Genomic DNA, 13907 nt, shown 5'->3' with positions numbered 1-13907 from the left:
ACGGAGTCCTCTCTTTGCTTATGTCACGCTGTTGAATGACAGACATTGCAAGTGCAGGGCCCTGTGTGTCAATCAAGTAAGCCCTTTATGTCAATCAACTGCGTGACATAACAGGAGAGAGCGTGCAGCCCCCAAGCAGGCTCCGTCTATACTACTTTTGGCCCAGCATACCGAGGAATTATAAGGGTAGGGTATTTGTAGTGTATTTGACGGTGTAGACACTGCTGTCTGTCCCTAGAGAGTGCCTCCAGCTGTGCTTGTGTGTCCTGCTCACAGCAGCCATCCGCCACTACGAGCAGACACAGAGGTGTCACACCTGCGAGTCACAGGCGTGCATGCACAGTGTACTCCAGACATCGCAGCCACTCTCAGCCTAGCTCAGGTAACAGGGGGAGCAGACCCGATGTCTGGAGAACTGCGCATCAGTGCACAACTTGCAGCTCCCTCTGTGTCTGCTCGTAGTGGTGTATTACTACTGTGAGCTGGACACAAGGGCACAGCTGGAGGCACAATCTAGGGACGGGCAGTAGCTCATATGCAGTATCAAATACGCTGCGGATGTGCAACATATGACCCTACCCTAAAGCTGATTTTTCATAGGTATTAAACAGTCTAATTTATTTATAAAGGTATGCCGAATATGCTTGTGAAGCCCTAGTGCCCTGTGTGTGTGTAGCTTCCCAAGCATATTCTTGGTGACAGTTGTACTATACTGTATATTATGCATCTTTCTTCTTGGTGGAGAAAATGCTCCATCAAATACTTTAAATAATGTAGAGGTATCAATGTAGGAGGCAGTTACTTGTGACAATTACATTGCTGGCTGAAAGATGGAATATTATGAAAAGCAAGAAATAATTTGTGGTCTGTTTTGAAAGGTTAAGGCAAAATAAAAGGAAAATATTAGTTCTACCACAACATCAATATGATGTGTTTACTACAGCTAATGTTACAGCTTAAATGGGAGACCATTAGAAAAAGGTTTCCCACACTGTAATAACAAAAATACTAGTGTACATGTAGCATGTGATCTTGTCACCTTGAGGCTATGTTCACACAATGAGGGGAAGATACTATTCCTTATGGATCACATATTTGTTCTCTTGGAAGTCAACGTTAAGGGTGCAGCAGATACATGCAATTTACTATTAATGTACACTGTTGGGTGACATGTCTGAAGGTTTAAAGGTGTACTCCCGCCCTAAGACATCTTATCCCCTATCCAAAGGATAGGGGATAAGATGTCGCCGCTGGGAACCCCCGCAATCTCGCATGCAGCACCCACCTGTGGGAGCTGCACGTAGCGCTGCAGCCTCCGAGTCTGTCGGGTCACGACTACGGGCCAGGAGGATCGTGACATCATGATTCCGCCCCGTGTGACGTCACGCCCCCTCCCCTAGACTTGCATTGTGGGGGGAGAATTGTGACGTCTCAATACTCCAGCCCCATAGTCGTGACCTGGCAGACTCCAAGGCTGCAGCACTGCATGCAGCTCCCACAGGTGGGTGCTGCATGCAAGATTGCAGGGGTCCCCAGCGGCGGGACTCCCACAATTAGACATCTTATCCCCTATCCTTTGGATAGGGGATAAGATGTCTTAGGGATGGAGTACCCCTTTAAGTCCTAAAAAGGGAGCATGGCTAGAAGGATGTATGTTTTCCTGATGAAAATGGTTAATTTCTGGTGCAATTTTTAGACCAAGTTACACAAACAAATCAGAGGTGTAAACTACTGTGCATGTTGCATAGTAAAAAAAAAATAGTAAATACCACTTAAAAAAAAATGTACCTCATACCAAGCAGTTTTACGGCATTTGAGAAAATAAAATCAGGTCTTTACTTGCAACTTTCAGTTGTCATGAAGCGTTTACGTGCAACAGCAGACATATTTTGAATGGAAAATAACCCAATATTTGTACCATATAGTTTTTGTAACAGCTAGTATAATTACGACCATAAAATTCAGCTACATATGAACTGTCAAATAGTTTCTCATTGAATTTAATGCAAGTCAATAAAAGAGTAGCATAACATAACATTGATTTTTTTGAGACATAAAACAGAGGTTTGCATCTCAAAAACATAAAAAAAGCAAAAATAGTCCATACAATATAACAATATAGTATTATAAAATATATAAACACTTTAGGTAGAGCTTTTTATCACAGTGAGTAAGAATTTACGATTTGCTGCAAAATTCCATTGTAATACTCACGCCAGGATTCCGGAGAGGTAGAATGCTTCTGCTGATAGATAGGATAGGTAGCTGAACATGAAAACAAGAAGAGGCTCAATAGAAGTGATGTTCCTGGTGAACCGAGTGATGAACGCTGATAGGAATCCAAAGATGATCCCAAAAAACACACCTCCAATACCAACCATAAAAAAACGCCCTATGCCAGCAAGAACGTCCACGGCTTCAATTTCTTCATAGGTGTGCATGTGTGTAAATGATATAAAAATGTTATAAAGAACCTAGAGGGAAAAGATTGGATTAAGTGGTCAGTGAGTTACTGAAAACAAGGGTTTTATATACATGTATATGCATAGGGGTTGTTATGGTTTATTAATTCAGTAGATTTCCAAATATAGCAATGTGACTTAAAGGGGTACTCCACTGGAAAAAAAAAATTTTTATCAACTGGTGCCAGAAAGTTTTGTAAATTGCTTCTATTAAAAAATAGTAATCCTTCCTGTACTTATCAGCTTTTGTATGATCCACAGGAAGTTATTTTCTTTTTGAATTTCCTTTCTGTCTGACCACAGTGCTCTCTGCTGACACCTTTGTCCATTTTAAGATCTGTCCAGAGGAGGATAGGTTTGCTATGGGGCTTTGCGCCTACTCTGGACAGTTCCTAAAATGGACAGAGGTGTCAACAGAAAGGAAATTCAAAAAGAAAAGAACTTCCTGTGGAGCATACAACACCCGATATGTACAGGAAGGATAACAATTTTTTTAACAGAAGTAATATACAAATCTGTTTAACATTCTGTCACCAATTGATTTAAAAAAAAATGTTTTCCAGGGGAGTACCCCTTTAATGTCTCCAATTATATCTTGTGTTGTATGGCTACAGATTTTGCTACCGATCAGCCATGCATACAATACAGCTTATTTTGGGATACTAACTGGGTTGTTAATCCAGAGACCAATCCTACCTTTTTGTTGTTAACTATACTGTCATGTGTATGACCAAGTCAATAAAATTACGAAAAAGTTATGGTAGCCGCAAATTAATGGTATCAATAGAGCTAAAGTTGTCTGTGTCCTTAAGGGATTAAATCCTTGGAAAAAACACAGTGGTCAGATGTTGACTGAACATCTATAAAGAAATAAACCATATAAAAAAAATACTAATAAAACATCAAAAAATGCTCCTATCTGAAGGCCTTACAAAAACCCTATTTGTGAAGAAGGTTTTATGGCTTCCTTTGTTTTTGTTGCTTTTGGTTTATTGAAAAGCCATATATAGAAAAAGTCACTCTAGAATACAGAACAATTTAATTAATTTCCTTCTTTTTTCCTTCTTTTTTTAATAATAGTAAACGTTCAAACCAATAGCAGCATCAGTCTTCAAAAGCAAATTTATAGCATTACATAATATTATTCTAGTTAATGTTATAAATGTTCACAAAAGTATTCACAAAAAAAAAAAACAATAAAGTATTTAAAAATAAATAAATAAAATCACAAACCCTGCTGCGATTTAGCCATACAGTTAAGGCCATACATACAATCTATACTACCTCAAAATGTACATTTTATTTTTCTGTTTAACAAACAAATGGATCTATCCCATCTATGCATATTTCCTTAAGCAAATCTTTGTGTTTCCAAGCAATATAGAAATCAATTTTGCTAAAGATCTGTACAGAACAAGCATATATTTTAAGGCAATCAATAGTTTTTTCTTCTGTATTTGCAAAGAACACAAACTGAACAGAATGTACTATGCAAAACAGTGCACTAAATAAGCAGTAATTCCTTCCTCAGGAAAGGCATATTGCTAATTCAAATATTAATTTGGTACTTATCTAAATATCAAAGCACTCATGAATTATTTGTTAACAGTATGTGTACGTGTATACAGAGGACTAGTCCTGGGGGGAAAAGTGTGAGCTTATCCACTACAATTATATATATATATTGTTAATATTGGTAAGGCAATTTCTATTCATTACAATGCCAAGTACTTCTATAACTCTAAATATATGTCATATAGCTACCCATTAATACCAGTATACAAGGAGGAAATGTTATCACTATACATATCACCATCAAACTGTTCCTGACCAAATCCTGTTTACTGAGACCAATATTACCAATAATACCAGTATACAAGGAGGAATATAATCACCATACATATCACCATCATACTGTTACTGACCAAATCCTGTATACTGAGACCAATATTACCAATAATACCAGTATACAAGGAGGAATATTATCACCATACATATTATCATCATACAGTTCCTGACCAAATCCAGTTTACTAAGACCAATGTTACCAATAATACCAGTATACAAGGAGGAATATAATCACCATGCACACTACCAACATACTGTTACTGACCAAATCTGGTATACTGTGACCAATAATACTAGTATACAAGGAGGAATATTATCACTATAGATATAACTATCATACTGTTTCTGACCACATCATGTATACTGAGACCAATAATACCAGTATACAATGAGAAAAATTTTCACCATACATATTACTATCATACTCTTTCAGACCAAATACTGGATACTGAAAGCAATTGTACCAACAATGCCAGTATACAAGGAGGAAATATTATCACTATACATATTACCATCATACTGTTACTGATCTGTTCCAGTATACTGAGACCAATAATACCAGTATACAAGGAGGAAATATTATCACTATACATATTACCATCATACTGTTACTGAACTATTCCAGAATACTGAGACCAATATTACCAATAATACCAGTATACAAGTAACAATATTACATTATATATTACCATCATACTGTTACTGAACAAATCCAGTATACAGAGGCCAATATTGTCAGTGTACAAGGAGAAATATTATCACCATAGAAATTACCATCATAGTGTTACTGACCACATCCAGTATACTGAGACCAATTAAAAAGAGAAATATTATCAACAACAAAAAACCATTATACTGTTTTCACCCTTTAACCCCTGTTCAAGGATTTAGATTTCACTGCAGAAAACCATTATGTATACCTTGTAATACGTAAGTAAATGGGAACAGATTTTTCTGTATGAAATACATCTGGATTAAGCATCTGTTAACAATTGCATTGTTATGCTTTTTAAAGGTATAAAAGACAAAGTAAAGGTAAACAAAACCACACTGTGAATCCAGCCTTAGGCAAGGTTTACTCTGCATAAAATTTTGCAACATACTAAATTTTACACTCGCTTTTCCAGCCATAATTGTAAAAAAAAACACAGAATTTTTTATTACCCATTTTTTTCCTGATTGTGGCTGAAAAACTTGTCTTAGGCTATGTTTAAACAGTGTAAAATGAGCCATATTTTTCACAAAAATGTTAAATTGTGGACATGTTTTTGCTGAATTATGTGGTCTATAGAGAAGCAGCCAAAGTCTAACAATGTGTGCACTGAAGGCTACCTCTGTTTTTCTAATCCTGAATAACCCCTATAAGTCCAGGTTCATGCTGCAGAATATCTACTGGGAAAATTTTCGGGCTGACATTCTATGCACAGCAGGCGTTGACTGAATTAATCTGTGCTAGGACCGCTCAAACATGCTGTCTCCATAGATAGCATTGCATTTCCGAGTGGATCCCGCCAAAATAATGATGGTGCAGCCTAATCCCATAAAGACAATGGGAGGCTGCTGCATTGGAATTTCAGGTGTTAATGTAGATTTAAAGGAAATCTGTCACCAGTGTCACCTGCACTAACATGTCGGTACCGACAGGCTGACCAGGTGACAAGGAACACAACGGTACTTACCTTGTCCCGTTCCGTGGAGGGGATCTCTGGTAATATTCTCCGATATCTTCGCTCCGGGCACCGGCTTTGGGCATAAGCAGAGCTTAATGACGTAACCGCTGCTGTTCCCAGAACCCGGGACTCAGCAGAGAGCTACAGTGGTGACGTCACAAAGCTCTGCCCATGCCCCAAGCTTCTGCTGCTTTCAGCAGGGTCCCAAGCAGCAGCAGTTACGTCATTAAGCTCTGTCCGTGCCCCAAGCCGGTGCCCAGAGCAAAGATACCGGAGAAGATTACAGGAGATCCCCGCAACAGACCGAACAAGGTGAGTACCATTGTTATCAGTGTCACCTGCGCTGTTTTTTTTTTTTTTTTTGTCTTAACTGGATGTATGTGAACTACATAAAAAAATTACTGCTTGCAACTGCTTTGTTCTTTACACATATATACATAAAAATGTTCTGTCTCAGATAGACTATCTTAAGACAAAGTGATATCTAAATTTATACCACTTTAAGCTATAATAAAGATCCTAATTATAAATACATAGGGGGAGATTTATCATTATGTATACACTGTTTTCAGGCTCTATATTGAATTTAAAAAAACTGCGCAATGTCGTATTTTGCGTATTTTTCCCCGTAATTTTTGATAGAAGATCACATCTGGAATTCTACGTTACAGTCAAAGGTAGAGCTAGTTATGCAGTATACCTCAATCTATCAACTGTGTATTTTTAATATAGACGCTCAAAGTTTGCGCAAGAAGCAAAATAATTCTGCAAAAATAAACCAGCACGAGGACATGTAAACCTTTGATCTAAATCGGGGTCATCCCAGTAATAGTTTTAATGTTCTGGCACTTTGGAGAGGCCGTGACCCCTGGCTAATACTGGACCTCACCATTCGCGGTGATGCCCAGTATTGACCCATTAGACACAGCTATCAAATCTGATCACCGGTCTAAAATATACAGAAATACTTCCTGGCAGCTCAGCAGAGCTGAATGGGACCACTGCAGTAAAACCGCATGAGGAGGTAGAATGTTCAAACTTCAAACTGTGTAAAATTCAAACTCCTGCTGTTCTTGATGAGAGCAGGAGATTGCCCCTGTGTAGACTGTAGCCATGGCGTAGGAATCGTCACAAATCTAGGGGGATAGCATTGTAACTGGGTGTGAATTTGAAAAAAGGCGGAGCCATAAAAGGGAGGGACTAAAGGGAGCGGGGTCACTCAATTTTGCATGACAGTACCGGCTCCTCATCACAGGTACCTTCATGGAGCAGTGAATTCAAGGGATAAGGATCTGTCAGGACTGTGGAGGTAGGCTGTGTGTGTGAGGTCAGGACGAGGGGTTAGTGTAGGCACCATTGACACCTTGATGAAACATGGTGTACATGTATGCCGTGTTAGCAGTCTGGATGTATGAAGTACGCTTACTAGCTGAGCGCTTCTTTATTTATTGCTAATGCCGGACATCAGTGATTATGTCCCTCCCCTAATAAAAGTGTAAACAAAAATAAACATATTTGGTATGTGGAAATGACAGAACTATTAAAATATAACATTAATGAAACTGCATGGTAAATGTTGTAAACATAAAAGTAAAACTAAGTCCCTAATTGCTTATTTCTGGTCACTTCACATTCCAGTGATCAAAAAGTCCCATCAAAACAAAAATAATACTGATAAAAACTACAGACCACAGACCAAAAAATAAGTCCCATAAGTAAAAGTCTTATAGAAGAAGACAATTGTAAGCATTAAAACCAGTCTACATGAGTAATAAAATCACCATACATATTACCACCATACTATTACTGACCAAATCCTGAATACTAAGACCAATATTACCAATAATATCAGTATAGAAGGAACAAATTATACCAGCACACAAAGACTGGATAATACCGCCATACTGAGTAAAAACCACTATGTACAGACTAACCATACCAATAATACCAGAATATAAACAATAACAGGACCAAATGATACTGCATTATCAGGAACACACTTTACATCACACAGTCGCTGACTAATGCATTATACTGTTACTGAATAAAACCACTGTATACAGACATGTATCTCCCTGTACAGTGACCATAAAGAAGTAGATACCAGATGTAAACAGAATCTGTATACAGAAAAGCAGTAGGAGACAGCACTGGATAAATCCATTGTCTCCGTTGTCATCCAGATAGAACAGATAAATGATAGCATTTTTGCACATATCTGTAGTTTTCCATTTCTGGTGCTGTGGTCTTGGACTTTGCTGCATGTTTGGTATCCGTATAGCAAACATGCAACAAAGTCCAAGACCACAGTACCAGAAATGGAAAACTCCGGATATGTGCAAAAGAGCTATCATTTATCTGTTCCTCAAAAAAAGCTTTTGGGGAACCAATAAACTACAGCTCTTTAGCACATATGCAGAGTTTTCAATTTTTGGTGCTGTGGCCTTCGACTTTGTTGCAGGACCTGTATACCATATAAGTGATTGTATACAGGACAATATAAAGGTAGATATCAGCTGTACACATGATCTGTATACCATATACTGTAAGAGATTATAGTTAAATCTAGGGACTCACAGGTGCGGTCATTTCTGATCAGCGATGTCCTCTTTCCTTTTCTTCTGCATCTGGATCAGACTGATTCTTCCAGCCAAAAACCATCTATTTAGCATCTGCAGGAAAAACATGTTAGACTCTTCATTTTTCCCCACTGTAGATCTCCCCCAGTAGGAAAATACATCAGAAAGTAGGAAGGTTGTTAGCAAGGTAGATAGGCAGTTAAGTAGGTAGCTAGGTATGTTCAAAGTTAGGTTGGTTGTTAGCTAGATAGGTAGGTAAGTGGATAGCTACAGATTCCTGTGAGAAATTATAATTCTCACATGAATCATCATTCAGATTTCCTTCTAGGAAAGCTGAGTGATGATTCCTATGAGAAATATAATTGCAGCCATGTTTTTTTTCACCCAGCTTTCCTAGACTTCCGAACAGCAAAGTTTGCCCAAATATGTGATAACACATAATATAATTGCAGAAATATAACTGCAGCCATATTTTTTTCATCCAGCATTTCTAGACTTCAGAACAGCTAAGTTTGCCTATATATGTGGTAACAACATACACTCCCCCTGTAGGAAGTGTTAGATGTGTTACCACATATTTAGGCAAACTTTGCTGTTCCGAAGTCTAGGAAAGCTGGGTGAAAAAAATATGGCTGCAATTATATTTCTCACAGGAATCATCACTCAGCTTTCCTACTAGGAAAGCTGAGTGATGATTCTAGTGAGAAATATAATTCCAGCCATATTTTTTTCACCCAGCTTTCCTAGACTTCAAAACAGCAAAGGTTGCCTAAATATGTGGTAACACATATGATATAATTGCAGAAATATAATTGCAGCCATATTTTTTCACCTAGCTTTCCTAGACTTCCGAACAGCAAAGTTTGCCTAAATATGTGGTTACACATATTTAGGCAAACTTTGCTGTTCCAAAGTTTAGGAAAGCTGGGTGAAACAAATATGGCTGTAATTGTATTTCTCACAGGAATCATCACTCAGCTTTCCTAATAGGTTACACCCCCCTTTCCCATAGGTATATGCAGAGTTACACCCCCCTTTTCCCCATAGGTATATGCAGAGTTACACACACCCCTTTTCCCCATAGGTATATGCAGAGTTACCCCCCCTTCCCCCTCTTTCCCATAGCTATATGCAGAGTTACCCACTCCCCCCATAGGTATATGCAGAGTTACCCCCCTCCCCCTCTTCCCCATAGGTATATGCAAAGTTACCCCCCCCCCATCTTCCCCACAGGTATATGCAGTTACCCCCCTACCCCTCTTCCCCATAATTATATGCAGAGTTACCCCCCTCTTCCCCATAGGTATATACAGAGTTTCACCCCCCCCTTTTACCCATAGGTATATGCAGAGTTACACCCTCCACCCTTTTACTCCATAGGTATATGCAGAGTTACCCCCTCCCCCCTCTTCCCCATAGGTATATGCAGAGATACCCCCTCCTCCCTCTTCTCCATAGGTATATGCAGAGTTACCCCCCTTTTCCTCATAGGTATATGCAGAGTTACCCCCTCCCCCTCTTCCCCATAGGTATATGCAGAGTTAACCCCCCCATAGGTATATGCAGAGTTACACCCCCCCTTTTTCCCCAAAGGTATATGCAGAGTTACCCTCTTCTTTCCCATAGGTTTATGCAGAGTTAAAAAAAATTATGCTCACCTGATGTCCCACGCAGCGATCTCCTCAGCAGCAGGGGCCTGCGTGTTCTCTCCTCCAAAGTTCAGGCACCGATGAGTGACGTCATCGGTGCCTGTACTGCGTGGGGGCGGAGGACACATCTCCTCTGTGTAAGCTGCAGATGCGTCACATACCGGAGAAGGCAGCGATGTCTGCTGGGGATCTGGGATGAGTGTCCCGGATCCTCAGTGGCGGCGGTGGCCTGCGTGGGTGGATCAAACCATTATCGGTCACCTCCCCCTGAATTCCTGGGGGGATCCATACCCCATCCCCTCCGGTTCCTACACCCCTGGTCGCCATACAGCTAATAATACCACTGTATGTGCAGAGAGGGAGAAGGAGGTATGGCTGCTAGGTCTATGTATATGTGTGATCATGTGTATGCAGCAGTGCTGAAAGTGTGATTGTGTAAATGCAGAAGAGCTTAGTGTGTGACTGTGTGTATGTAGCAGAGCTGAGTGTGTGATTGTGTGTATGCTGCAGGGCTGAGTGTGTGATTGTGTACATGCAGCAGAGCTGATTGTGTAAATGCAGCAGAGCTGAGTGTGTGATTGTGTGTATGCAGCAGAAATGTGTGTGGCACTGTGTATGAAGCAGAGCTGAGTGTGAGATTGTGTATATGCAGAAGAGCTGAGTGAGTGATTGTGTATATGCAGCAGAGCTGAGTGAGTGATCATGTGTATGCAGCAGAGCTAAGTGTGTGATTGTGTGCATGCAGCAGAGCTGAGTGTGTGCGTGGTCATGCATACACATAAGCACACATTCAGCTCTGCTCCATATACATGCCGCACACTAATTTCTGCTACATGTACATGATCACACACTCATCTCTGGTACATGTACACAGTGTTTACCAACCAGGGTGCAACACTTGGAGTTTTGCAACACTTGGAGGCTTTCTTGTTGGTAAACACTAATATAGGGGTAAGGGGACAGATTATTTAGCAAAATTACATATTTTTTTTAAACCAAAACATTCTGTGTACTTTATAAAGATTTATGATTTTACTATTGTGCACAGTTTTGTTTGGCGCACACTGCTGCTCCGGCACTTCTAGCTATGTGAGCAGTGTACAGTGGGAAAATGCCCCAGCTCTGTGAAGTGTGAGGTAGAGAAGGAGTCCACGGTAGAGCGAGGGGGGCGTTTCTATATCTGTGCAAAAGGTATCAAAGGACGTGCACAACTTAGTAAATCTTGAGCAAGAGTGTAAATTAGACAAGCAGTGTTAAGGGGTAGATCTGTGTCTACAATATCCAGAATGGCTTTGAATGGAAACTAAACACAGATGACAAATTGTGTTTAGTTTCCATTCAAAGCCATTCTGGACAATCCTGTTGTGCGATATACGGTATAAGATAATAAAAGGTTACACAAATGTTCACCTTACAGGTAAAACATATACACCATACAATAATGCTGGGCTGTATCCTGACAGTAAGAAAACTCCTGTTCGTTTGCTCCATCTTTAGACATGTGACTGGTTTACCCTTTCAATGGTGTCTCCAGCTTTTAAATTTTGGGGGGGTACACTGGGGGCCAGGAAAAAAGTAGGGGGGCAATTATAACAACACTACATTTATACATTGTGGACACATACTGTATTATCTCTCTGAGCTATGGGGCGCATGGGGGAGTTAGACCCTGAAGCTCCCATTAATTTAAAAGGAAGCTTTAGGATGTATCCATGTAGAAAAGAAGGGACATGTCACAGTTTGGCACAGAAATTGGTGTGGCTTCTGCATCAAAAACCATGCAGTCTATGTGAATATGCATTTAAAGGTTTATTTTTCTCAAAATATTAAGTGAACCCCTATCCACAGTATAGAGGATAACAAGCAGATAGGTGGGATTCTGACTGCTGGAACCCCTGCCAGTCCTGAGGATGTAGACACAGTTGTCCCTGGAGTGAACAACCTACCCACTTTTACCATACCAGACACCAAGGGGGGGGGGGGGGGGGGCATTATTAAAGTTTGTGAGCCTATAGATGTGGAGTAATCTAGGGAAGGAAAAGGCACTCCATAGCCAAACAACACAGGGAAAGGGGTGCAGAAAATGCTGGATGCTGCTTACCACAGTTGGTTGTGTAACCACATCAACAATGTTGTGTTATACAATAATGCTTATCACGTGTAGAGGCCAATGTAATCCAGTCGGCAGCTATCCAGCACAGGTAATGCAAAAACAGAAAGGACTTCACAAGGAATAGCAAGACTGGAGCAGTGTTCAAAGTTGATCGCCGCGTCTAAAGTAACAAAAATACACTCCCTGCAGCTCAGTTGGGCTGATCGGGACCATCACGGTGAAATTCCAATGTCCCTATCAGATAGAACGTGAGCAGAGGGTCCGTTTCCTGACTCCGGCACATCCGATTGGCGATTGATTGCTCCAAGCCTGAAATCCAGGCTTTAGCAATGACCGCCGATAACACTGATCATTGCCATGTTAATGCATGGCAGTGATCTGTGTAGAAGATCAGTGTTATAGCCACTAGAGAAAGATCATTTAACCCCTTATCTAATAAAAGTAAGAATCACCCCCCTTTTCCCATTTAAAAAAAAAACTGAGTAAATAAAAATAAACATATGTGGTATTGCCGCATTCGGAAATGTCCAAACTATAAAAATATATCTTTAATTAAACCGCACAGTCAATTCCAAATCCAAAATTGCGTATTTTTGGTCACTTTTCAGATCATGAAAAAAATTAATAAAAAGTGATCAAAAAGTCTGATCAATACAAAAATGGTACCGCTAAAAATTTCATATCACGGCGCAAAAAATTTGCCCTCATACCGCCCTGTACATGGAAAGATAAAAAAGTTATAGGGGTCAAAAGATGACAATTTTAAACACATTTGTAAGGACTCACAGCAGTAGACAGGTCTCTCACGGAAGTAGAGGATCTGCTGGACCTGTGTGGCAGATGACACGGGCCGTGCCAGGGAGAGGAGTCTAAGTTGTCCCTGGTTTTCACCAGAACCCACCGCAAAGCGGGATGGTCTTACTGCAGCAGGCGGCACCCAGGTCGCTATCCATGGCACGACTCGACCACACAGGCGGCTGAGGTGATGTGAGGCACAGGAGGAATTAGGTAAGATGTGGTCTGGATAGCGGGAGGTCAGGGCTGGTGCCGGTGGAGCGAGGTCAGGAACATAGCAGGAGGTCAATTGGCAGGCGGCACTGGAGCAGGATCAGGACACGGAGCAGAGGGTAAGGACACGACAGGGCAAACACAGAATAGGCTTTCACTAGGGCACTAAGGCAACAAAGATCCAGCAGGGAATGATGGGAGGTGAAGAAATTTATAACTGAGGTGCAGGTGGAAACAATAAGTAAGCGCGTACTGGCCCTTTAAATCTTAGAGCTCCGGCGTGTGCGCACCCTAGAAGGCGGGGGCATGCGCATCGGGGCTGCGAGAGCAGAGAAGGAGCAGCAGAGAGCGGAGGTGAGTGACAGGGTGGGATTTGCATGCGGGCGCGTCCCGGGATGCGAATACCAGCCCCGCCGGCTGGGGTGGGCAACGCGTCTGGCCAGAGTGCAGGACATAATAGCATTAATTTTCGTACATTTAGTTATGATTTTTTCCAGAAGTAAGACAAAATCAAACCTATATAAGTAGGATATCATTTTAATCGTATGGACCTACCTGTCATTTTTACACTGCGTGAA

General features: G+C 40.7%; 1 protein-coding gene across 1 annotated transcript in view; it reads right to left on the bottom strand.

Annotated features, from left to right (window-relative positions):
- Positions 1 to 13907, bottom strand: part of SLC9A4 (solute carrier family 9 member A4) — a 44219-nt gene that overhangs the window by 25054 nt on the left and 5258 nt on the right. Inside the window, exon 2 of the mRNA XM_056560524.1 lies at positions 2215 to 2474. Coding sequence (XP_056416499.1) covers positions 2215 to 2474 — 260 coding nt within the window. The remainder of the gene's footprint in view (positions 1 to 2214; positions 2475 to 13907) is intronic.

The sequence above is a fragment of the Hyla sarda genome, chromosome 2 (genome assembly GCF_029499605.1).
Source record: "Hyla sarda isolate aHylSar1 chromosome 2, aHylSar1.hap1, whole genome shotgun sequence".
Classification (NCBI taxonomy): Eukaryota; Metazoa; Chordata; class Amphibia; order Anura; family Hylidae; genus Hyla; species Hyla sarda.
This window is presented reverse-complemented; position numbering and strand designations above follow the sequence as displayed.